The sequence below is a fragment of the Megascapheus bottae genome, chromosome 25 (assembly GCF_031878675.1).
Source record: "Megascapheus bottae isolate mThoBot1 chromosome 25, mThoBot2.hap1, whole genome shotgun sequence".
In the NCBI taxonomy this organism is placed as follows: Eukaryota; Metazoa; Chordata; class Mammalia; order Rodentia; family Geomyidae; genus Megascapheus; species Megascapheus bottae.
Genome location: NC_143533.1, coordinates 17,356,556 through 17,379,995, shown reverse-complemented (window position 1 = coordinate 17,379,995; position 23,440 = coordinate 17,356,556). Strand labels below are relative to the sequence as shown.

Genomic DNA, 23,440 nt, shown 5'->3' with positions numbered 1-23,440 from the left:
TGTACATTAATGGATACATCTGTGACAAATCTTTGTCACAGAGCTGCTGGTATACTATGGAATAAATGAATACAAATTCATTCAATCACACAAAAAAAATCAGTGTTAATAAAATCTTAATTAAAATAGAGAAAAACTGTTGCTGAGCTGAGTGTGGTAGTGTATATCTATATCTTAGCACGTGGCATGAGGCAAGAAGGCCATCTGAGCCCAGGAGTTAAAGACCAGCCAGAGCATCATAATCAACCAATCCAACTGTCTATGATGAATACCAATTGCAGCAGAACAGGACAATTTTATTTTATTTTATTTATTTTTTTTTTTGCCAGTCCTGGGCTTGAGCTCAGGGCCTGAGCACTGTCCTTGGACTTTTCTCAAGGCTAGAGCTTTACCACTTGAGCCTCAGCACCATTTCTGGCTTTTTTCTATGTATATGGTACTGAGGAATCGAACCCGGGTCTTCATGCATGCTAGGCAAGACTCTACCACTAGGCTAAATTCCCAGCCCCCAGGACAATTTTATTTTAGATACTTGGTAGAGAATGAATATGAAAGAACTAGAGAAAAAGTGGTTTTTCAAAGTTTCCATGTCTGTTTGGCTGTTAAACTTTGTGTTAAAACGTACCAGTATTTTTAAAATAAAATGAAACATGCCTTTTATTGCACAGAATATTTTATGAACTTTGTAGTATCTTTGTACAGTGATTTTCTTGGTAATGCAATAAGTGGGAAAAATTCTAATTAATAGCCTTCCCTATATCACACACTCTCCTTCTCTTACCTCTCTCAGACCCTATGTATCAGAGTCAGAGGAATTGAAAACTAATTTGATAAACCAGATACTGAATGTCTTAAAACACAATTTGAAGCCACAATTTGAAGCCAGGTACAGTGGCTCATGCCAGTAATCCTAGCTACTCAGGAGGCTGAGATCTGAGGATCAAGGTTCAAAGCCAGCCCAGGCACAAAAGGACCTGAGACTCTTGTCTCCAATTAATCTCTAGAAAATGGGAAGTGGGGCTTGGCTCAAGGGTAGCGTGGTAGCCTTGAGCTGAAGAGCTCAGGGACAGCACCCCAGGCCAAGTTCAGGCCCCATGACCACTGAAAAAAAACCCAAAACACAACAAAAAAACCACAATTTGACAAGGCAATGATTAGTTTTAGGAAGTACACAGACAAATATTATGGCTTAGGGAAGAAGGTAAGTGGTTCATAGAACAGCTGTTAGTTTATATTATCACTTTAACAAACATGCCACCTCCCAACAGACATTTAACATTAAATTTAATTTTACAGATACTAGATTGTACCTAAATATTCCTTTATGACAGCAATTAGATAAGCCCCTGGGATTCAATCAATACTTAGCCTTCAATGTAATCTAAAATTAAAATATCCGCTTAATTTATTTTACATACTTGGTCCATCAGAAGTCTTATCTTTCTTTCTTCTTTTACATATACAGCAAAACAGAGAGACGATATGGCTAAGAATGATGAGTGGAGGAGGCAGGACTGGTTTTTCATGATAAGCCATGATAAAATGGTAGCGCTGGTACTTCCACACGATATTGGAAATTGCCTTCACTTGTAAATACACATTGCTAGAATAATAATGAATACAAATAAAATAAATTTCGCTAACCATATCTTTAAAAGACATGATTATCGGTAAAGATGTAATTATAATTCTGAATTAAATAAGGATTCAAAAAAATACTTTTCCAACTACAAAACTAAAAGAACTACGGGGGCCAGGAATTTGGCCTAGTGGTAGAGTGCTTGCCTAGCATGTACGAAGACCCAGGTTCGATTCCTTGGTGCCACACACGAAGATAAAAGCTGGAAATGGTGCTGAGGATCAAGTGGTAAAGCTCTAGCCTTGAGAAAGCTCAAGGACAGTGCTCAGGCCCTGAGCTCAAGCCCAGAACTTGCAAAAAAAAGTTAAAACCCAGATGCAATCAGAACAGGCAAAAATCAATTAATTAATTAAAAAGGAAAAAAAGAAAAAGCTATCACTCCACCACTGGAGTCACAGCTTCACTTCCAGCTTTTTAAGTCTTCAATCAGAGAAAAGAATCTCAAGGACTTTCCTATCCAGGCTGGCTTGGAATTGTGGTTCTCAGTTCTCAGCCTCCTGAGTAGCTATGATTACAGGCATGAGCTACCGGGACCCAGCTGTTCATTAACCTTCTTGTTCAAGGCTAGTGCTCTACCACTTGAGCCACAGGTTCACTTTTGGCTTTTTTGTGATTAATTACAGATAAGAGGCTCATAGACTTTCTTGCCCAGGATGGCTTTGAACTGCAATTCTTGTATTTCAACCTCCTGAATAGCTAGTATTATAGGGGTGAATCACCAGTGTTTGGCTTACTTTATAGACTTTAAATAGAACTAGGTATCAAATGATCTCTTTATAATAAGCAATTAAATGAAATTCTTACTTGAAAAATGCGATAAGAAGATTAACCATAATGATATATTGTACAAAGAGGTAGACTGCTTGAAGAAATGGAGTCAGCCATGTCCCGGGACCACAGATGTTATTCAAAGGGCTGTCAGATGCACACACTTTAGGAAAAAAAAAAAATAATGTAAGATATAGTTACTTTATACCAGTAAGCAGGGTATGTAGGTATCATAGAACTGCCCCTTTAGGTATAGTTTAGCATAAGGACTGCTATGGAACATAAAATTACTGGATCCAGCTACACTACAGTACTTGTGTAACAAAAATATGAAACTTATAAATATTTATATTACACTCAGGAATGCTTAGCACTCATTAAAATTCTCATAATAGCTACATTATTCCTTTAAATGGTTTGATAGGCACACAAATGCTATTAAAGGCCTTTCATTAAAGTTTTCTAAACTGATGTCTATTCTATTCAGAGTAGTTTAGGAGAGTAAGACCTAAGAAATAATGAAGTGAAGTGAGAAAGTATAACTAAAGCTGTGTTAACAACTACACAACAGGAGACACAGCATTGGAGAAACAGCACATACTACCACCATGAAAACCACACTAACCAAGAAGCCATTCAACACAAAACTTTGCCAGCCTCCAAAGACCTATTTTAAAACCACCTGAGAACAAATATTAACCATAATCATCTATTGGGCCACCACTTTAGGGTTGGTAAGAATTAACCAACCCCAAAGACCACTCTATCCTGAACTTTGTGTTACGTGAACTACTAAGTGGCCGTTAGTAATTTACGTCACATTTCCATTGCTGGTAACTGAAAAAAGTTCCAAAGAAAATATTTATTTTCAAGCAATTTTACCCCCCTAGAGTTACTTAATGCTTAACAGGGTGCTTAGGATTAACAAGCAATATTACTAACAATGCAATATGGCCGTACAAATATAGACTAATCAAAAGATAATATAAATTCTTAATAAATCTTTACCATCAATTTCATATGCATAAACTTCACCAAAAATCATCCAGTATGGATTAAACACTATATCTTTAGCAAGAGTCCAAGATGGTGCTTCATGAGGATAAAGTATTGCCTTTCTGGGAACACCAAAACTAAGTAATACAAGAGCCATAATCACTACAATGTAGAACATATTGGCCACCTGTTTAAAAAAAAAAAATCACAGTTGAAATACAAAGCAACTAAGTCTTCATCTTAAAAATGTTTCTAATATACTAACAGAGATCTTGTTTTTTTCCATGCTTTTTTGGTTTTAAGATTCCTAGTAGCAACATTCAGGGAATCTCTTTCTTTCTTTCTTGTGAACTCAGGGCCTGCAATGCTATCCCTGAGCTTATTTTTGCACAAGGCTATTGCTCTACCACTTAAGCCACAGCTCCACATTCAGCTTTTGTTGAATATGTTATTGGACATAAGAGTTTCATGGAATTTCCTGCCTAACCTGGCTTTGAACCTCTATCCTCAGTCTTTAACCTCCTGAGCAGCTAGGACACTGATGAGCCACCAGCACCTAGCTGTTCAGGGAAATCTTAATACTGCATATGCCTTATCCTATTTTTTTCCTCCCAGTCTTGGAGCTTGAACTCAGGGCTGGGCACTGTCCTGGGGTTTTCTTAAGGTTAGCACTCTACCACTTGAGCCACTGCACCCCTCCCAGCCTTTTCTGTGTATGTGGGTTACCAAGGAATCAGACCCAGGACTCTGTGCATGCTAGGCAATCACTCTTAGGGCATGCTCCCGGCCCTTAAAAATTTTTTATGTTTAATTCCTAATTACTTATTTAAGCAATACAAACTGTCATTATTGTCATCTAAAACAGTGAATATTTTCTCACCATAACACGTAATATTCATCCACGAATACAAACCTAGGTAGGGAGAAACCCTACTAGTCAAGAGATCGTATTTGCAATACATGTATACTTTACTATACTGTGAACTAAAAATAAACGTAATAAATCAATCTAGACATTACTAATGAATGTTTTAAAATGAATATACTGCAACAATGATAATAAAGGCAGGAATAGTAAAACTATAGTAAAAAATACTAAATGTAAGAAAGAAAACTTCAGTGGCTTTAGTGTATTTTCATTTTCTAAACATTTAGACCATCTGGCAACGTCCTACATGTGCCACCCTACCCCATTTATTTAACTATCAATTTCTTCCTACACAGGCAGTGCCAGCCAGGCTGTGCCTTTCTCCTCTGGCTCTATTACTTTAAGGACCCCTTTCATGCAGTCTAACATTCCCTACCTAGGCATTTCATCCATGAATTGGACTGTTAGGCTCATGCAATTTCCAAAAATATTTTGAGGGCATTTGAGAGCAGCTCTCAAACTAGATTGAGAGATTATTTATTTTTTTCTTCTTTTTTTTTTTTTTGCCAGACCTGGGTACTTAATTCAGGACCTGAGCATTGTCCTTGGGCTTTCCTCAAGGCTAATGCTCTACCATTTGAGCCACAGCACCAGTTCTGGCTTTTCTATGTATGTGGTACTGAGAAATCGAACCTGGGTCTTTGTACATGCTAGGCAAGCACTCTACCACTAGGCCAAACTCCCGGTCCCTGAGAGATTATTTTTAAAAATTACTATATATATATATATTTTTTGTGGGGGGGGAAGATCAGTCCTGGGGCTTGAACTCAGGGCCTGGGCACTATCCTTGGGCTTTCTCAAGAGTAGCACTCTACCACTTGAGCCACACCATCACATCCGGCTTTTTCTGTGTATGTGGTTCCTTTGGAATCAAACCCAGGGCTTCGTGCATGCTAGGCAAGCCCTAAACCACTAGACCACACTCCTGTCCCAAAAACTACAAAATTTTTTAAAAAGTCAAATTAGAGAAATGTAGCTTGATAAAGGTCAGGGACCATACTGTAATGCCAGGTTCAGTTTTGTCAAGCAGTAAATAATAAACATTAAGAAGTACTTAGCTAACATTTATAATTTGCTGCTATGGTTAGAAACATATAATACAACTATCAAAACAATAATACTCAGCATTTTCATATAGCCTTTTCTACTTATAATTGCTTTATCTATCCAAACAATACATATCTACTAAGGAGAAACTAGTTATATAAAGTTTCTGGAAGAAGTATGAGAGAGATAAAACTAGATAGGTTTTCTATTCAATGTAGTTTACAGTCTAAAGAAGACAAACAATCCATTAAGATTTAAGTTAGCCCAGCACAGTGGCTCATGTGTGTAATCCTAGGTACTCAGACTGCTGAGATCTGAGGATCAAGGTTCAAAGCCTGCTATGGCACAAAAGGACCTGAGACTCTTTTTTTTTTTTTTTGCCAGTCCTGGCTTGAGCTCAGAGCCTGAGCACTGTCCTTGGACTTTCTCAAGGCTAGATAGAGCTTTACCACTTGAGCCTCAGCACCACTTCTGGCTTTTTTTCTATTTATGTGGTACCGAGGAATCAAACCTGGGTCTTCGTGCATGCTAGGCAAGCACTTTACCACTAGGCCAAACTCCCAGCCCAAGGACATGAGACTCTTATCTCCCATTACACTCTAGAAAATGCGAAGTGGGGCTGTGGCTCTAAGGAAAGGGCAGCAGCCTTGAGCTGAAGAGCTCAGGGATAGCGCCCAGAGTTCAAGCCCCATTACACACACATACACACACACAAACACACACGCATGCACCCACAATTTCATTTAATAATTTAATTTAAAAATATGCCTAGGCATAGAGACTGCCAAGCATGGTGGTGTTTATCTGTACTTGAAGCACTCACTAGGTAGGAGGACTGAGAGTTCAAGGCCAGTTTGAACTACAGAACAAAACCTTGTCTCAAAAAAAAATCAAGAGATTATCTTTCTGGGTCAGACTTCTAAGTAGTGGCATTACACACATGCACTAGTACAGCCTACTAAAAGAAAAAAAATCAAAGACCTGTGAGATTATAGAATAGATAAGAGGTAAGAATATATGACTTGAGGTTTAAAGGAAACTAAGGAAGAAACAAAGAGTACACAATTTCATGTGAATAGATAATTATCTTAAATTAAAAAAAGAAGTGTGGAGGGACAGCAGAAAGGACACTGGGAGAGAGAGACAAAGGGCAGGAGGAAGAGACAAGACCTGGGAGGAAAGGAAAGAAAGAGGGAGAGAAGCATGAGAGAAGGACAGTGGGCAGGCATACAAGAGACAGAACCCGGGCAAGGCTTGTGAATTTAATGTAATTTAATCTTCTGAAACAATGCAAAACCATTAAAACTGTTTTAAGATGGAGAAGTGACATACTCAGATTTGCATTTTGACATATCATATGCTCTAGTTATAATATGGTTTGAAGACAAGCCAGATTGGTTCTGATGAAATAGAGTATTGACTGAAGATGTTAGAAGAAGTGATCTGGCTTAGATTATCAGCAATAAAGATTAAAAGAATTGAGCCGGAAAAAAAAAAAAAAAAGAATTGAGCCGGGAGTTTGGCCTAGTGGTAGAGAAGAATTATACAGATAGTTCCTATTTTCATTCTGTGTCTGTATACTGGCAAACAGCACTTTAAAACTGAGCACATTTCAAGATAATACAAAAAGCAATGTTTTCTTGGGTTCTAGTGGTTCATATCTGTAATTTTAGCTACTTAGGAGGCTGAGATCTGAGGATAGTGGTCAATGCCAGCCCAGCCATGAGTGTCTATGAGACTCCTATCTCCAATTAATTACCAAAAAAACTGAAAGTGGCGCTGCTGAAGAGCTCAGGGACAATGCCCAGGCCCAGAGTTGAAGGCCCACAACCAACCAAAAAAAATTTACCCTAACTGTATACTAATTTTTAAAAAGTTAATGAAAGAATGATATAGAAACCAAATATATATAAATTAATAGACCTTCGCTGGTTCAAGTGAAACTGTACTAAAAATTCAAAGAAGTAATGAAACCCATTAGTAGTAGCAGACAGCTCTCAACTTACCATTTTTCCAATCATCATTACATAAGGTCCTGCCTGTTGATTTACAGCTAGAAAATCTAGCAAACGCACATACCAAAATATTATGTTAAGACAGTAAATTAATCTTCCAGCCACAAAAACATGATTATCATAGGCATTCTCAAAGTTCCACTTTGCTCCATATCTTAGTCCAAATCCAATGAAGAAAGAAATTATGGCAATTGTGTCACTGACATTGAAGTAATCACTGAACCACACTTTAATCTTCTGGCTTATCTTCCCAGCTTCTGACATAAAGATCTAAAAGTTTAACAAGAATAAACAAGTTTCAATTTCCCATTACCTTTTCCATTATATTATTAATTTCCATTCCATTCCATTATCATAGAAATTTAGTTATATTTTAATGTTCTAAAGTGCTTTTAATCTGCTATCTTGGCATTTTATGATACATTTAATAAACCAAATAGTGAGATAGCAGGGATAAACACTTCTAATAAGTGACCCGCTCTACTGAGATTGTTTAATTAAGAAGCCAAAACCTTGACTTAGAATCCTCGGTAGACAGGTGCTCTACCAGTTAAGCTGCATCTCCAGCCCCATAAAACAATTCTGTAGACCTGGAATGCTGAAAAGGCATTTTATCTTAAATTGAAATGCTAGTTGGACATGCCTGGAGTGTTTTTAATAGATTCCATAGGTGCAGAAATAATTCAATAATTTAGGTTGCTGCATTTATCTTACGTATTTTTAAAAACACGCACTAAAGCTGGGTGTGGTGGCTCATGCCTGTAGTCCTACCTAGCTACTCAGGAAGCTGAGATCTGAGGATCATGGTTCAAAGCCAGCCTGGGTACTAAAGAATCTGCAACTCATCTCCAATTAACCTCTAGAAAACAGGAAGTGGGGCTTGGCTCAAGGGTAGGGTGGTAGCTTTGAGCCAAAGAGCTCAGGGACAACACCCAGGCCCTATGAGTTCAAGTCCTATGACTCACCAAAAAAAAAAAAAAAAGATAAATCACAACACTATGCCTCTTGAATATATTAGAAAATGTGTTTTGAGAGGACCAGTACATTCATAGCTTCAACATTCTAAATATTTAAATTCTAAATATTGAAGAGTCTTCCTTTTGTTTCACTAGGGGAATGAAATTGTATCTAAAAAGGTGCATTTTCTTACAAAGCCAGGTCCTACCATTCTGTGGGTCCTCTGCTGGAAAAGAAGAATCAAGACTCAAACAATGCCTTTGTAATTGTATAGTTAAACAATGCCTTTTAATTTACTGCTATAAATACGGGACAGTACTGTATAGTAACCCTGTGAATTGTTAGTAAACTGACATTGTAGAAAAATAAAGTCATATTAGTCTAAAAATATTATTTTTGCCCAGTTTTTACAGGGGTAATATATTATATTAAATACATAAGATCTTACCTACATTGGTTTGATTACAGAAACTAGCAAAGAAGTCTCTAAATAAAGAAACACGCACACACGCACACACGCACACACACACACACCCCTCCATATTCTATACTTGTTATGTTAGCACCCACAGGAATTACAAAAACACATATCCACTATAATGCAATCAAGAAAGAAAAAAGATCCTCCATATACAGTATATTACTGGTAGAATAAACTAAACACATACCTCACGGACTTTCTCAATGGCATAGGTAAAAATATAAGCAATAACAATCCATTCTTGAACTGAAGGTAACTGTTCCATTTGTACAAGAACTACAAATGTATAAAGCATCAGAAATCCTAAATATGCCAGCTAAAAAAAAAAGACATAAAAGTCATACAAATGAAGTTAATAACAAAGCAAAACTATTATGGACATTTTCATGAATTACACAAACTGATCTGAGCTATGGCAGGCTAGGGAAATTCATGAGAGAAATGTGGGAAACCCCAAATTATTTCTACCAGTTGAGACAGAATTTGGGGGACTAGATAACTAAATTTACATTATCAGCATGTAGACATTTCACAGTGAGAAGGGAGTGACAAATTAAGTCTCAGGTTAATGGGTGTGATAGGGGGTGAGAAAACAATGACTTGAGGAACAAATGCTGAATTGCTCAGCTTAGTACAAAGCCATCTGTAGTTTTAGGCAACTGTCCAGTAGTGATGAAAACAAAAACATGAGAAACACTAAGGCATTTCCTGGGAATAGGAGTTCAAAGCTCCTTCGCTTAGACTCATTCCCTGGTTCAAAGCAGGGGCTGACATTGTGTGTTTCATAGGGCGCATGCCCTCTGAAGAGAGTGACACCGAGCCACCAGAAGTTTATAGCAACTATACATGACATTCTAACATTCTTCCTTAGTATACCAGTAAAACTAATTTTTGTATAAAGCAAAAGAAAAGCCAGTAGAGCAATGTAGTAGGTAATCAAGCACATCAATAAAGAAATAGCCACTGATAAATGAAAGCACATAAATCTGAATTACTCTTTATCATCATCAGCACAGCAAACAAAACTACTTAGAAACTTCTGTATAAGGGGCCGGGAGTTTGGCCTAGTGGTAGAGTGCTTGCCTAGCATGCATGAAGACCCAGGTTTGATTCCTTGGTACCACATACATAGAAAAAAAGCCAGAAGTGGTGCTGAGGCTCAAGTGCTAGAGCTTTAGCCTTGAGAAAGTCCAAGGATAGTGCTCAGGCCCTGAGCTCAAGGCCAGGACTGGCAAAAAAAAAAAAAAAAAAAAAAACTTCTGTATAAAATGGGGACCAAGACATGAGAAAGGCTATCAATGTTTGTGAAGTAATGCACCTTCTATTAATTACAATAAAAAAATGAAACTTCTGTGTATTATTTGCCTCGTAAGATACAGAAATTTTGACTGTATCCATTTCTTCTGGTAAAGCTTTCAGCATTATTTCTAGATTATTTGTATGTATTACTTACTTAGAAAGACCTAGAGTTATCAATGATCTGTTCAGTAAATTTTTCTCTCCAGTCTAAACTATGTTACTATTTATCATTCTAGAACTTAGCAATGTGGATGAAACAAAGCCAAACATTCTAAATAAAAAATACCTTTTCAGTGATCAAGATTAGTAGTAGCAGTATAGACTCTAAACCGAAGGCTTCCTAAAACAGAGCTTTGAAGACCATCATTCTCTCCCTTAGCAACAAAACAGAAACGATGCATATACAATTTAAAAACATACCGTGTTGAACCAAAACTTTACAATTGGGGCGTGATAAAAGGCATAAAATTTTCTTGTGATTGGAAGCTTTTTGGATTTTATATGTATTTCCATTTCATTTTTTCCTTCATTACCATCTATAATTCTTACTTCTTTAAACACTTCCTAAAAAATAAAAATGCATACATATACTTATTGTATACTGATTCACAACAAACATATTTCTTATAGAATGTCTCTTTCTTACCATGGGGATATCTTCGGCTATATTTTGAAAGTTGTTTTCGCTATCTTCCATTGTCATCTGATGGGCATCTTGAGATTGTGGGATGTGAGACATTTCGGCCTTGGTTTTATATTCCAGCATTAATATGGCAGGTGGAACTAAAATGCTTAATATGACCTACAATTTTCAGAAACAGAAAAGTTCATATTTTGACATGACATGAGAATATAATGGAACCATTAGAGGATATTATCTTGTGATTGTTAGCCATTTCTGGTGTTGGAAGTATAGAGGCAAAATAAATTTTTAATTACTTATTTATTTTTGCCATCTTGGGGCTTGATCTTAGGGCCTGGGCACTGTCCTTGGACACTTTTTTTTTGCACAAGGTTAGCGTTCTTCCACTTGAGCCACAGTGCCACTTTTGGCTTTTTCTGTGTATGTGGTACAGAGGAATTGAACCTAGCACTTTGTGCATCTTAGGTGTGCACTCTACCAATAGGCTACACTCCTGGTAAAGTAATTATTTTTATATACTATATTTGCAGAGGTTAAACTGGTTTGGGTTTTGCTAGGTGACACTCATGCTACACCCTTAGATCCTTTTTGTTGTTGTTACTCAAATAGTTGAAACTATGTTTATGCCTAGGTCAGCCTGGACCAGGGCCTCCTGTTTCTGCTTCTCACATATCTAAGATGACAGTTGTGCACTACCATACTGGTTTTTTACATATGGTCTCATGAATTTTAGCTAGGATTAATGGCCACCCTGAGCCACATTGAATTGTGTTATATGTTCACAGCACCAACTATATTTTAATCACTATGGATTGTCCTTTAAATGTATTCTTGTTTAAATAAGATTCAAGCATTAGGAAGGTGCTAGTACTTTATTTTATCTCTTACCTTACTGGAAGTGCTCCATGTCATAATATGATTTGTATTTCCATTCATAACTAAAATCTATTTTTTATTTTAGATGTTAGTAATGGGGATGAAACTAAGCCAAACTTGTATGTTCCCACCTCTATAAACAGACTGTTTATTACTTATTATTTGCAAAATCTAAGAGCACAAGAAATTACATTTGTGGGCTGAAAGCATGGCTTAGTGGTAGCATGCTCACCACCTAGCATGCACAAAGCCTTGGGTCCAATTCCCTGGAACTACATACTCAAAAAAGCTAGAAGTAGCACTGTGGCTGAAGTGGCAGGGTGTTAGCCTTGAGTAAAAAGTGTCAAAGGACAGTGCCCAGACCTGAGTTCAAACACCAGGACTGGAAAAAAAAAAGAAAAAAAGAAAAATTACATTTGTGCAAGAGGTTCTGTTACTCTTCCATCATTATTTTCAGTAGAAGGTATTTGTTACCCAACTTAAACTACTTGCCTATTGTTGCCTTCTAAATGTCTGTAAAAGAATGATGTAATAGCCGGTGTGGTGGCTCATGCCTGCAATCCCAGCTACTCAGGAGGCTCAGATCTAAGGATCAAGGTTCAAAGCAAGCCTGGGCACAAAAGAACCTGAGACCTAAGACTCTTATCTCCAACTAACCTCTAGAAAACGGGAAGTGGGGCTTAGTTCAAGGGTAGGGTGGTAGCCTTGAGCTGAAGAGCTCAGGGATAGCGCCCAGGCCAAGTTCATGACCCACCAAAAAAAAAAAAAAAGATGTGGGCCTGGGAGTTTGGCCTAGTGGTAAAGTGCTTGCCTAGCATGCACAAAGACCTGGGTTCGATTCCTCAGTACCACATATACAGAAAAAGCCAGAAGTGGTTCTGCGGCTCAAGTGGTAGAGCTCTAGCCTTGAGAAAGTCCAAGGACAGTGCTCAGGCCCTGAGCTCAAGCCCAGGACTGGCAAAAAAAAAAAAAAAAAAAAAAAAGTAAGAGATGTAAAGATGCAATGATGTAAGAGAATGAAAAAGGAAGTTCCATTATCACCTCTTATGAAAACACAGAAAGACTAGCCATTATATTCATACTCTGACCTTTAATACTAAACATGTGGTATATCATCCATACACTCAGAATTCAAGAATGATCTTTTCATAAGGCAGTAACTCTTTCATGGCTGCTCATTTAATACTAACAGTTCTCCAACATCTGTTGCCTCCATACCTCTCACTCATAGAGAATCAATAACTAAACACACTTGAGTAAAGTTTGTTATATTATACCTACACACATTAAACAGTAAATATATTAATATGAATATAAAAAATACACATGTATATACATATATATTCCTCTATTTTTTTTATCTAATCACATACTTTAAGTCAAATTATTTCTGAAGTGTACCTTATACCAGGAATTTTTCCTCATATTCAGCCTGCCCATCCACATATCAGATAACAACATTTGTGTGCAAGTATGTGCTACAAAGGGCCTAAGCCTTGAAGAAACTGCCAGCTTCAAACAGGTTGAATTACTCCAATTTTTCAGTTCGTAAGTGAGTAACTTCATAGCCATGGTTTCATCTTGTCTGAAGGATTGTTCCAGCAACTCAACAGCAAGCTGACCGAAATCACTACAAAAGATAAAGGCCAAAAGATAAAGGCCTAACAAATAGCAATGGATTTTTTTTGTTATTAGTTTTCTGTTGTCTGATGCTGGGAATTGAACCCATGGCTTAGAACATGCCTGGAAAGCACTGTTTTTTGTTTTGTTTTGTTTTTGGTCAATCATGGGGCTTGAACTCTTGGCCTGGGTGCTGTCCCTGAGTTCTTCAGCTCAAGTCTAGCACTCTACCACATGAGCCACAGTGCCTCTTTCCAGTTTTCTGGTGGTTAACTAGAAATAAGTCTCATGGACTTTCTTGTCTGGATCTCAGCCTTCTGAGTAGCTAGGATTATAGCCATAAACCACTGGTGTCCGGCCAGGAAAGTACTCTTCAACTGAGATACTTCCCTCAGTAGTTTTGTAACCTTCAATTCTTTCCTAATATTTTCTAGTATTAGTACTTTCACAAATCTTTATGGAATTATGAGCCTTTAGAATTATGTTAGCTCTATGTTCAGAAATTTATGACTATGTAGAAATCACTACTACTACTAACAACAACAACAACAACAACAAAAACCAAGATTGAAAAGATGAAATCAGTGTCCTGGTCTTAGAGAACACTATATATCACGAATCTTGTTGGGAGACACAACTGAAAATGATACATCCATTGTCTTTATATCTTATTTCACAGAAAAAAAAAAAAATCAGTAACCAGTAAAGATAATAAATTGGCCAGGGACTAACTTAATCAAGAGAAGCATGAGTCTTATAACTCTAGTCTTATAACTCTACACTAAGTAATCTTAGAATCTCTACTTAAGTTATTTAAGTATAAATTGTTGTTCACTTCCAAAATAGCCCATTTGGGGACAACAAAGTCTAAGTGTTTATTATAAAACATCTTAAAGGGGTTGGGAGTGTGACTTAGTGGTAGAATGCTTGTCCAGCATGCATGAAGCCCTCGGTTCAACTCCTCAGTACAACAATATAAAGAAAAAGCTAGAACTGGTGGCTCAAGTGGTAGCGCACTAGACTTGAGAAAGCTCAAAGGACAGTGCCTAAACTCTGAGTACAAGCCCTCAGACTGGAAAAAAAGAAAGTATTTTTATAATCCTGCCAGGCAGTGTTGGTTCTGCCTGTAATCCTAGCTACTCAGGAGACTGAGATCTGAGGACTGCTATTCGAAAGATAAGCCAGGGCAAGAAAGACTAGGAGACTCTTATTTTCAATTAACCACTAAAAGGTCAGAAATGGAGCTCAAATGACAGTACACTAGCCTTAAAGCAGAAAAACTCAGGGACAGTGCTCCGGCATTAAGTTCCAGCCCCATGACGAGTATGCACATACACATGCATGCATGCATACATGTATGTATGTATCACACACACATACACACATATACTACTTTGATAATGCTTCTCTAAGTAAACTGTTAACAACAAGAACTACCTTACTCTTCTACGTTATGTGAATTTAGTTCATTTCCTTAGATCATCATATACTTCTTTTTTTTCATATATTTTTTTTATTGTAATTAATAGAAGGGTTACATTATATTTGCCAGAAAGAAGGTGCATTAATTCATACACCGATACCCTTTCTCATGTCTAGATGATCATATACTACTACTTCTTTTTTTTTTTTTCCCCAGTCCTAGGCTTGAGCTCAGGGCCTGAGCACTGTCCTTGGACTTTCTCAAGGCTAGAGCTCTACCAATCGAGCCTCAGCACCATTTCCAGCTTTTTTCTATGTATGTGGTACTGAGGAATCGAACCCAGGTCTTCGTGCATGCCAGGCAAGCACTCTACCACTAGGCCAAACTCCTAGCCTATCATATACTTCTAAACTTACTTCTTTTCCTTACCATTCTAAATAGAATTCTTAATATAACTGCTATAATTAGTAAACTAGCATATTTTGCTTTCTCGCTGAAATACTTGATTCTTAAATTACAAAAAAGAGTACAATAAGGTCTTTTTTCACATTCATTTATTTCCAGATGACTATTAGTATTATTTTGGTGAGACTACTCATTGAACTCAGGGCCTCTTGCTTGTTAGACAAACTTTCTACCACTTAAACCATGCCTCAGCCTTTTGGCTTTTTTGGTGTGATGTTTAGGTAGGGTCTTGCCTGGGAGAGCTTTGAATCCTGATATTAATCTCTACTTCCCAAAGAGATGGGATTACAGATGTGTAATACCAAAATTGGCTGTCTCCAAATTAAAAAAGAAAACAAAACAAGAACAAAAATATAGTGCAAGCAGGACACCAATGCCTCACACACGTAGTCCTAGCTACTCAGGAGGCTGAGATCTGAGGATTACAGTTTAAACCTAGCCTGGGCAGGAATTCTGTGAGACTCTTATCTCAATAACCATCAGAAAACCAGAAGTAGAACTGTGAAAATGGTAAAGCGTTGGCTATGAGCACAAAAGCTCGGGGGCAGTGTCCAGGCCCAGTGTTAAAGTGCCATGACTGACCAAAAAAAAGACAATGCATTTATAAACTGCATTATACACACATGGATTCTTTCCTCCTCTCTCACTGAGTATATAGCACTGTTACATTTCTCAAACATTGTTTTATATTTTTAAGTTGTCAAAGGATAAAATAGTACTTACTTAGAATACTGCTTGAGTTCTTCTGAAGTGTCATCAACTAGGTCACTCTGCTTTGCTTCGTATGCCATCGAGCGATAGATCTTACAGGCAACTAATGCTTTGGCCATTGATTCTTCACCATGTTGCCATAAGAAACGGGCCATAACCTGCCTCTTCATAAGGCAAGCCCAAATTAACAATTCATTAAGTGGATAAGGAAAGCGCTTTGTTTCTGGATCATCAATATCTACAATTTCATCTTTGGTTCTTTTCTTCCTTCCTTCTTCCATACTTGTATCCATCTTCAAAAGAAAAAAAAATGTTGAAAGGCTCATTACAGTAAGGTCAGACAGCATTCATATTAGTGTAAAATTTTATAGGATATTCTTTTCTTAATCCATTTTTATAAAAATACCATTTTAACAGGGGCCGGGAGTTTGGCCTAGTGGTTAAAGTGCTTGCCTAGCATGCATGAAGACCCAGGTTCGATTCCTTGGTACCACCTACATCAAAAAAGGCCGGAAGTGGTGCTGAGGCTCAAGTGGTAGAGCTCTAGCCTTGAGAAAGTCCAAGGACACTGCTCAGGCCCTGAGATCAAACCCAGGACTGGCAAAAAGAAAAAAGAAAAAAAAAATACCATTTTAACAAAAAAATGTTTATAGTAAGCTGGTATGGTGGCTCACGCCTGTGATCCTAGCTACTCAGGAGGCTGAGATCTGAGGATCTCACAGTTCAAAGCCAGCCCAGGCACTAAAGACCACGAGACGCTTATCTCCAATTAACCATCAGAAAATCAGAAGTGGGGCTATGGCTCAAGGGGTAGGGTTGGTAGCCTTGAGCTGAAGAGCTCAGGAGTTCAAGCCCCATGATCCAAAAAAACAAAACAAAAAAAAACTATAGTAAAAATTTCAAAAATTGAAAAGCACACTATTTCAATTAATACTGATCAAATTTAATTTTAATGAATAAAGTTTAAGTAATCCTTTGTTGTACATATAATTGAAAACTTAATAAATTTAGCCATTTAAAAAAATTTAAATCTGATTATCCTATCTGACCTAAATATGAAAAGCTTAATGGAATCACTAGCCCCTAATGAATAACTGTGCATATGAACTATGACAATTCAAAGATAAGAACTATCAGTTGGATACTAATAGCACACACTTATAATCCTAGCTACTAAGGAGTTTTAGATCAAGGTTCAAAGCTAGCACGGGCAGACAAATCTGAGAGACTTGTGGGCTATGGATCAAGGTGGATTATCAATCTTAAAGAGTGGGAGGCACTGGGGTGGGAGTTTGGTCTAGTGGTAGAGCACTTGCCTAGCATGCATGATGCTCTAGGTTCGATTCCTTGGTATTGTATATACTGGGGGTGAGTGGGAGGGGGAGAGCTGGAAGTGGTGCTATGGCTCAAGTGGTTTGAGTGCTGGCTTGAGGAAAGACCAAGGACAGTGCTTAGGCCCAGAGTTTAAGGCCCAGGGCTGGCAAAAAAAAAAAAAAAGAATGGGAGGCACTGAATTCAAGTTCCAGTACCAGCAAGTGCATGTGTACCTGCACTCACACATACATGCACACATATGCATGTACGTATGCTAGCAACTATTCCAAACCAAACAATAATTGTCACTAAAACATGTAATTTTTGTTTAATAATACTAAGTACCTGAAGTACAAAACCAAAAATCTAGAAGGGTATTATTTACACTAATATAACTGATGAGCCAAATCTATTTTCTTTAAAAAATATAAATAAAAAGGCCAGGAGTTTGGCCTAGTGGTTAAAGTGCTTGCCTAGCATGCACGAAGACCCGGATTCGATTCCTTGGTACCACATGCATACAAAAAAGCCAGAAGTGGTGCTGAGGCTCAAGAGGTAGAGCTCTAGCCTTGAGAAAGTCCAAGGACAGTGTTCAGGCCCAGAGCTCAAGCCCAGGACTGGCAAAAACAAAAACAAAACAAACAAACAAAAAAAACCCAAATATACCTTTGGTCTGTAGGGCTGTGCTGTTTTAATGAAATGATTGTGCCTTGTTTTTTCCTTTTTATCTGCTCTATTGCCAAAAGATTCATGACTCTTCCGTAACTGAGGAGTGCTACTGGAAGCATTTCGGCCAGATCTCTGAAAATGAAGAGCTTATTAGCATTTATAGACTTACACCAATATACAGATTTATGACAGACAAATAATAAAAATTCAAGATATAGAAGCGATGCTGTGGCTCAAGTGGTAGAGCGCTATCCTTGAGCTGAAGAGCTCAGAAACAATGCCCAGGCCTAGAGTTCAAGCCCCACGGCCGACAAAAAAATAAAATAAAATAAAATGGTCAGGAGCTTGGCCTAGAGGTATAGTTCTTGCCTAGCATGTAAAGACCAGGGTTCAATTCCTCGGTACCACATACATAGAAAAGCTGGAAGTGGTGCTGTGACTTAAGTGGTGTAGCACTAGCCTTGAGGAAAAAAATCCCCAAAACAGTATGCAGGTCCTGAGTTCAAGCCCCAGGATGGACAATAAATTCAGAAATGTCTGGATATGCTCATAAAATATGACTCAGGATTTTGATCATAAATGTTTTTGTTTCCCTTTTTTCTATACTACTATGTTTTTATTTTGTTTCCCTTTTTCTATATATACTATAGAAAATAGTATAGTATAATATGTAGTCCAGAGTAGATTCAAACAATCCTCTTGCATCATATATTTCTAATTTCTTTTACTTGAAATCTCTTAAATTCTATTTTTAATCACTATTTAAGTATTATACACATTTATGGTACTTAGGGCCTTAAGGCAAGTACTCTACCATTAAAGCCATTCCTTCAGCTCCCCCCAACTCCTTTTGCTTGGTAGGTCATGGGTTTTGAACTCTGGGCCTGGGCCCTGTCCCTGAGTTCTTCAGCTCAAGGCTAGAAATGCTCTACCACTTTGAGTGATAGCACCACTTCCAGTTTTCTGGTGGTTAATTGGAGATAAGAAAGAATCTCACAGACTTTTGTGCCCAGCCTCAATCTGCCAGCTATCCTCACATCTCAGGCTCTTAAGCAGCTAGGACTACAGGCGTGAGCTACCAGTGCCCAGCTTCTCCAGCCCACTTTTGCTTTAGTTATTTTTCAGATAGGGTCTTGCTAACTTTGCCCAGCTGGCCTTAGATCACAATCTTACAATGCTGGGAATATAGTTGCGAGGCAGCACATTTAGCTAGTCTTTGAGATTGTCTCTAACTTTTTTTGGGGGGGGAGGGGTCTGGGCTGGCCTTAAACTATGATTATACTATCTTTACTGCCCAAGCAATTAAGATTATAGGTATGAACTACTCTAACTCCCAATCACCTAATGTAAGGAGGTCTTTTTCTAAATTTTTTGAGGTGCTGGGGATTGAACTCAAAGGCTCATGCAAAACAACCAAGTGCTTTACTACTGAATTACATTTCAGCCAGCCCTGTAACCTCTTAACTGTATGGGTTAACTTTTTATTTTTATTTTTTCTTTCCAAGGCAGATAGCCACATGCAACACTTCATTTGTATGTATCTTACGTTCTCTTACAAAGGGACTATGAGAACTTATCTGGAGCTTCTAGCCAAGGGGGCAGCCAGCTTTGGCAGAGACACATGGAGCAAGAAAACACACACCTACCCATCCAGATCACCATAATCAATCTAGAGATCACAGGTGGCAGCTGAAGCAACTAGACCACCCTCACATTCTAAAATGTGGGAGTTAACTCCAACATACATATATCAGCTTCCCCCCACAAATTTTACATACCCGATTGCTTCCACCAAGACTATTATATATTAACCGAAAACGTTTCCGAGTGTAGGTGCATCTGTAGGTTCCTCCCATAAGATATTCAATAACAAGTCCTATATCAATCAAAGTGATCTTATATCCTGGAGGAAGATTTCCCTGGAAACAAAATAGCAGTTTTCAACGGATATATAATTTTACATTAATGCTTATATGCTATGCCCTGGAATTCAGGTCTGTTCTTCAAAATGAGAAATGTCTGTTTCAAGAAGTAGAGATGGGGGCCGGGAGTTTGGCCTAATAATAAGAATGCTTGCCTAGCATGCATGAAGACCCAGGCTCGATTCTTCAGTACATGGTGCTGTGGCTCAAGTGGTAGAGCACTAGCCTACCAAGGATAGTGTTCAAGCCCTGAGTCTAAGCCCAGGACTGGCCAAAAAAAAAAAAAAATAGGGATTGCCAACAGCTAATTTTACAGGAGAAAGGAATATGTTGCTTCTTGGTTTTGTTTTATAAGAGGGTAGCCTGCTATTTTGAGGTCTCTTAGGTGTAATTTGGGATATTATTATGAAGGAAAGCTGCCTCAATATTTCACCCACAAAATGGAATTACTACAGCAAGGCATTTCACTTTCATGGTAGTACTAACAAAAACTGCCTTTTATTACAAAATGTGTAAAAATATGCTTGCTAATTGGTATGGGAAAAAAAAAAGGTGTATACTTTTTTTTATCACCAGTCCTGGGGACTGAACTCAGGGACTGAGCACTGTCTGTGGGCTTTTCCTCAAGGGTGGTACTCTACCACTTGAGCCATAATACCACTACCGGCTTTTTTTCCCCTATGTTGTGGTACTGAGGAATTGAACCCAGGTCTTCGTGCATGCTTGGCCAGCACTCTACCACTAGGCCAAACTCCAGGCCCCTAGCCTACCTTTTTTTTGCTGGCTAATTAGTCTTTTCTGCCTGGGCTGCCTTCAAATCAAGATCTTATGATCTTAGCCTTCTGAAAAGCTAGGATTACAAGCAGGAGCCAGCACCACGGTTCAGCTTGATTAAACGAGAGCATACTGTTTCACAAAGGAAAGTAAACCTGTATTAGATACTGGTCATTTAATTGGCTATAAACTTGGTAACAAAGTCTAAAATTTTCTTTTGTGTGTGCTAGTACTAGAGTTTGAACTCAGGGCTTGAGTACTGTCCTTTAGCTTTTTCACCCAAGGTTGGAGGTCTATCACTAAAACTAGAGCTCTACTTTCAGCGTTTGCTAAAGAACACTAGTTTAATTAGAAAATAAAATCTCACAAACTTTTCTTGATAAGGGTGGCTTCAAATCATGATCCTCCAATTTTTTTGTGTGTTTATGTGGTACCAAGGAATCGAATCCAGAGCCTTTTAGGCATGCTAGGTACGCATTCTACCACTAAATCCTTGGATTTAGTCTCCCTGGTAGTTAGGACTGCTAGTAAGTCACCAGTGCCCAGCCACATTTAAAATGATTAATTCACAAAGAACCTGACTAGAAGAACAGAAATCAATTCAGTGACTAGCTTTGGACCATGACAGTATATTCTGTTACTGCCAATGCTAGAAGATTGAAAGAAGGGAGCTTTTCAGTCATTTAGATCACCATCCTGTACCTCTCTATTTTTTTGGTGGGTCATGAGGCTTGAACTCTGGGCCTGGGCCTTGTCCCTGAGCTCTTCAGCTCAAGACTATTGATCTACTCCTTGTGACAGAGCACCACTTTTGATTTCCTAGTGGTTAACTGGAGTTAAGAGTCTCTGGGTCTGTAGTGCTTGAGCTGGCTTTGAACTGTAATCCTCAGATCTCACTCTCCTGAGTAGATAGGATTATAGGCGAGCTGTCTCACCAGGTTTCATTTCATTTTAGATACACTATACTCTTTACTTTTTTTTTGTTAACACAAATGTAACCCTTATTTACCTTGTTCATAAGGTTGCCATTTTATTGCAAGTTTTTGTTTGTTTGATTTTGGTATAAGACTGGGGCTTCAACTCTATCTGAGCATTTACTGGCTGGTGTTCTAGAGTGGAATCATACCTCCAATCCCGTAATTTTAAATGCTTTTTGTAAACAAATCATGTATAAGTAATTTTTACAAAATAACATTTCCCAAAAATAATTTCTTACCTGTTTGACATCTCGAACAAGATGAAGTAACATTGGATTAGTTGGACCTTGTTTCTGAAGGGAGAAAACAGTAAGAACAAAACATTATTTTCTTCTAAAAGAAATTAAAAACAGGGGCTGGGAGTTTGGCATAGTGGTAGAGTGCTTGCCTAGCATGCACGAAGACCCAGGTTTGATTCCTTGGTACTACATACATAGAGAAAAGCTGGAAATGGTGCTGAGGCTCAAGTGGTAGAGCTCTAGCCTTGAGAAACCACAAGGACAGTGCTCAGGCCCTGAGCTCAAGACCAGGACTGGCAAAAAAAAAAAAAAAAAAAATTAAAAACATTTCCCTTTTCCTTTTTATTTTCCTTTTTTCTTTCCATATAAGACTTATGAGAAGTGGGGGGTGTGGGGGGGGGAGGGAAACGGGTACCAAGACATGTGAAAGGGTATCAATGTATGTGAATTAATGCACCTTCTATCTGGCAAATATCATGTAACCCTTTTACTAATTACAATAAAAAAAATCAAAAAAAAAAAGACTTATGAGAAGCTTTATGTACAAACTATACTGCTTTGGAGTTATAACAACAAAGATAAGGATATAACCAATATCAAAAAGTCTGGGCTGGGAATGTGGCTTAGTGGTAGAGCTGTAGCTTTAGTAATTAATACTGAAAGTACCTATTAACTTCCTAACTTTGAGTTATTTAATTAAAAATAACTTTGCCTTGCTAATGGCGTCAATTTTTATTTACTTTTCAGGAAGGATTTTCTTATCAGCACAATCCTTTTAACTGTTATATCTGATAAGCAGAAACAACAGAATGTTACCCAAGTTCAATGTAATTGCATTAAATACTATTAAAGTAAAAACAAAACAAAACAAAACAAAACAAAAAACAGGAGGAGCTGGGCACCAGTGGCTCATGCCTGTAATCCCAGCTACTCAAGAGGCTGAAATTTGAGGACTACAATTCAAACCCAGCTTGGGCACGAAAATTCGTGAGACTCTTATCTCCAATTAATCACAAGAAAACTGGAAGTGGCGCTGTGGCTCAAGTGGTAGAGCAATAGCCTTGAGCTGAAGAGCTCAGGCACAGCACCCAGGCCCAGAGTTTAAGCCCCACCACTGAAAAAAAAGAAAAAAGAAAAATATGTACAAATGGTCTGGGACTTAGGGGAAAAAAAAGAAAAGGAAAGAAAAGAAAAAAGAAAGCTAGTATTGAGATATAGTGTTCTTCAAAGCACAACTCAACAAAATTCATGTTGATACCACAGAAAAACACTAGCCGGGACACTATTTACCCTCACCAAGACTAAGTGACACAAACTTCAAAGGAGCCAAGAGTTTGGTCTAGTGGTAGAGTGCTTGCCTCGCATGCACAAAGACCCGGGTTTGATTCCTTGGTACCACATATATAGAAAAATGCTAGAAATGGTGCTATGGCTCAAGTGGTAGAGCTCCAGCCTTGAGAAAGCCCAAGGACAGTACTCAGAGGCCCTGAGTTCAAGCCCCAGGACTGGCAAAAAAAAAAAAAGTAAAAAGAAGGTTATGTTTTCAAAAGCCCTATGTGAAAAAAATAAAACGAGTAGGCTAAAAGAGGATATCACATCAAATCATCAATGTAAAAATCAAAAAGGAGAAACTATGTTTAATTTTTGCATAGACAAGGAAGTGGGAGGAAAAAATCT

The 23,440-nt window shown here is 38.0% G+C and overlaps 1 protein-coding gene across 1 annotated transcript in view; it reads right to left on the bottom strand.

Moving 5' to 3' along the window:
* Positions 1 to 23,440, bottom strand: part of Trpm7 (transient receptor potential cation channel subfamily M member 7) — a 46,840-nt gene that overhangs the window by 22,449 nt on the left and 951 nt on the right. The window contains exons 2-13 of the mRNA XM_090358421.1: positions 21,764 to 21,817; positions 19,630 to 19,770; positions 17,849 to 17,983; positions 15,881 to 16,161; positions 13,051 to 13,279; positions 10,777 to 10,932; positions 10,551 to 10,694; positions 9,019 to 9,147; positions 7,385 to 7,663; positions 3,416 to 3,590; positions 2,444 to 2,570; positions 1,419 to 1,603 (exon numbers count right to left, since the gene is read on the bottom strand). Coding sequence (XP_090214547.1) covers positions 1,419 to 1,603; positions 2,444 to 2,570; positions 3,416 to 3,590; positions 7,385 to 7,663; positions 9,019 to 9,147; positions 10,551 to 10,694; positions 10,777 to 10,932; positions 13,051 to 13,279; positions 15,881 to 16,161; positions 17,849 to 17,983; positions 19,630 to 19,770; positions 21,764 to 21,817 — 2,035 coding nt within the window. The remainder of the gene's footprint in view (positions 1 to 1,418; positions 1,604 to 2,443; positions 2,571 to 3,415; positions 3,591 to 7,384; positions 7,664 to 9,018; positions 9,148 to 10,550; positions 10,695 to 10,776; positions 10,933 to 13,050; positions 13,280 to 15,880; positions 16,162 to 17,848; positions 17,984 to 19,629; positions 19,771 to 21,763; positions 21,818 to 23,440) is intronic.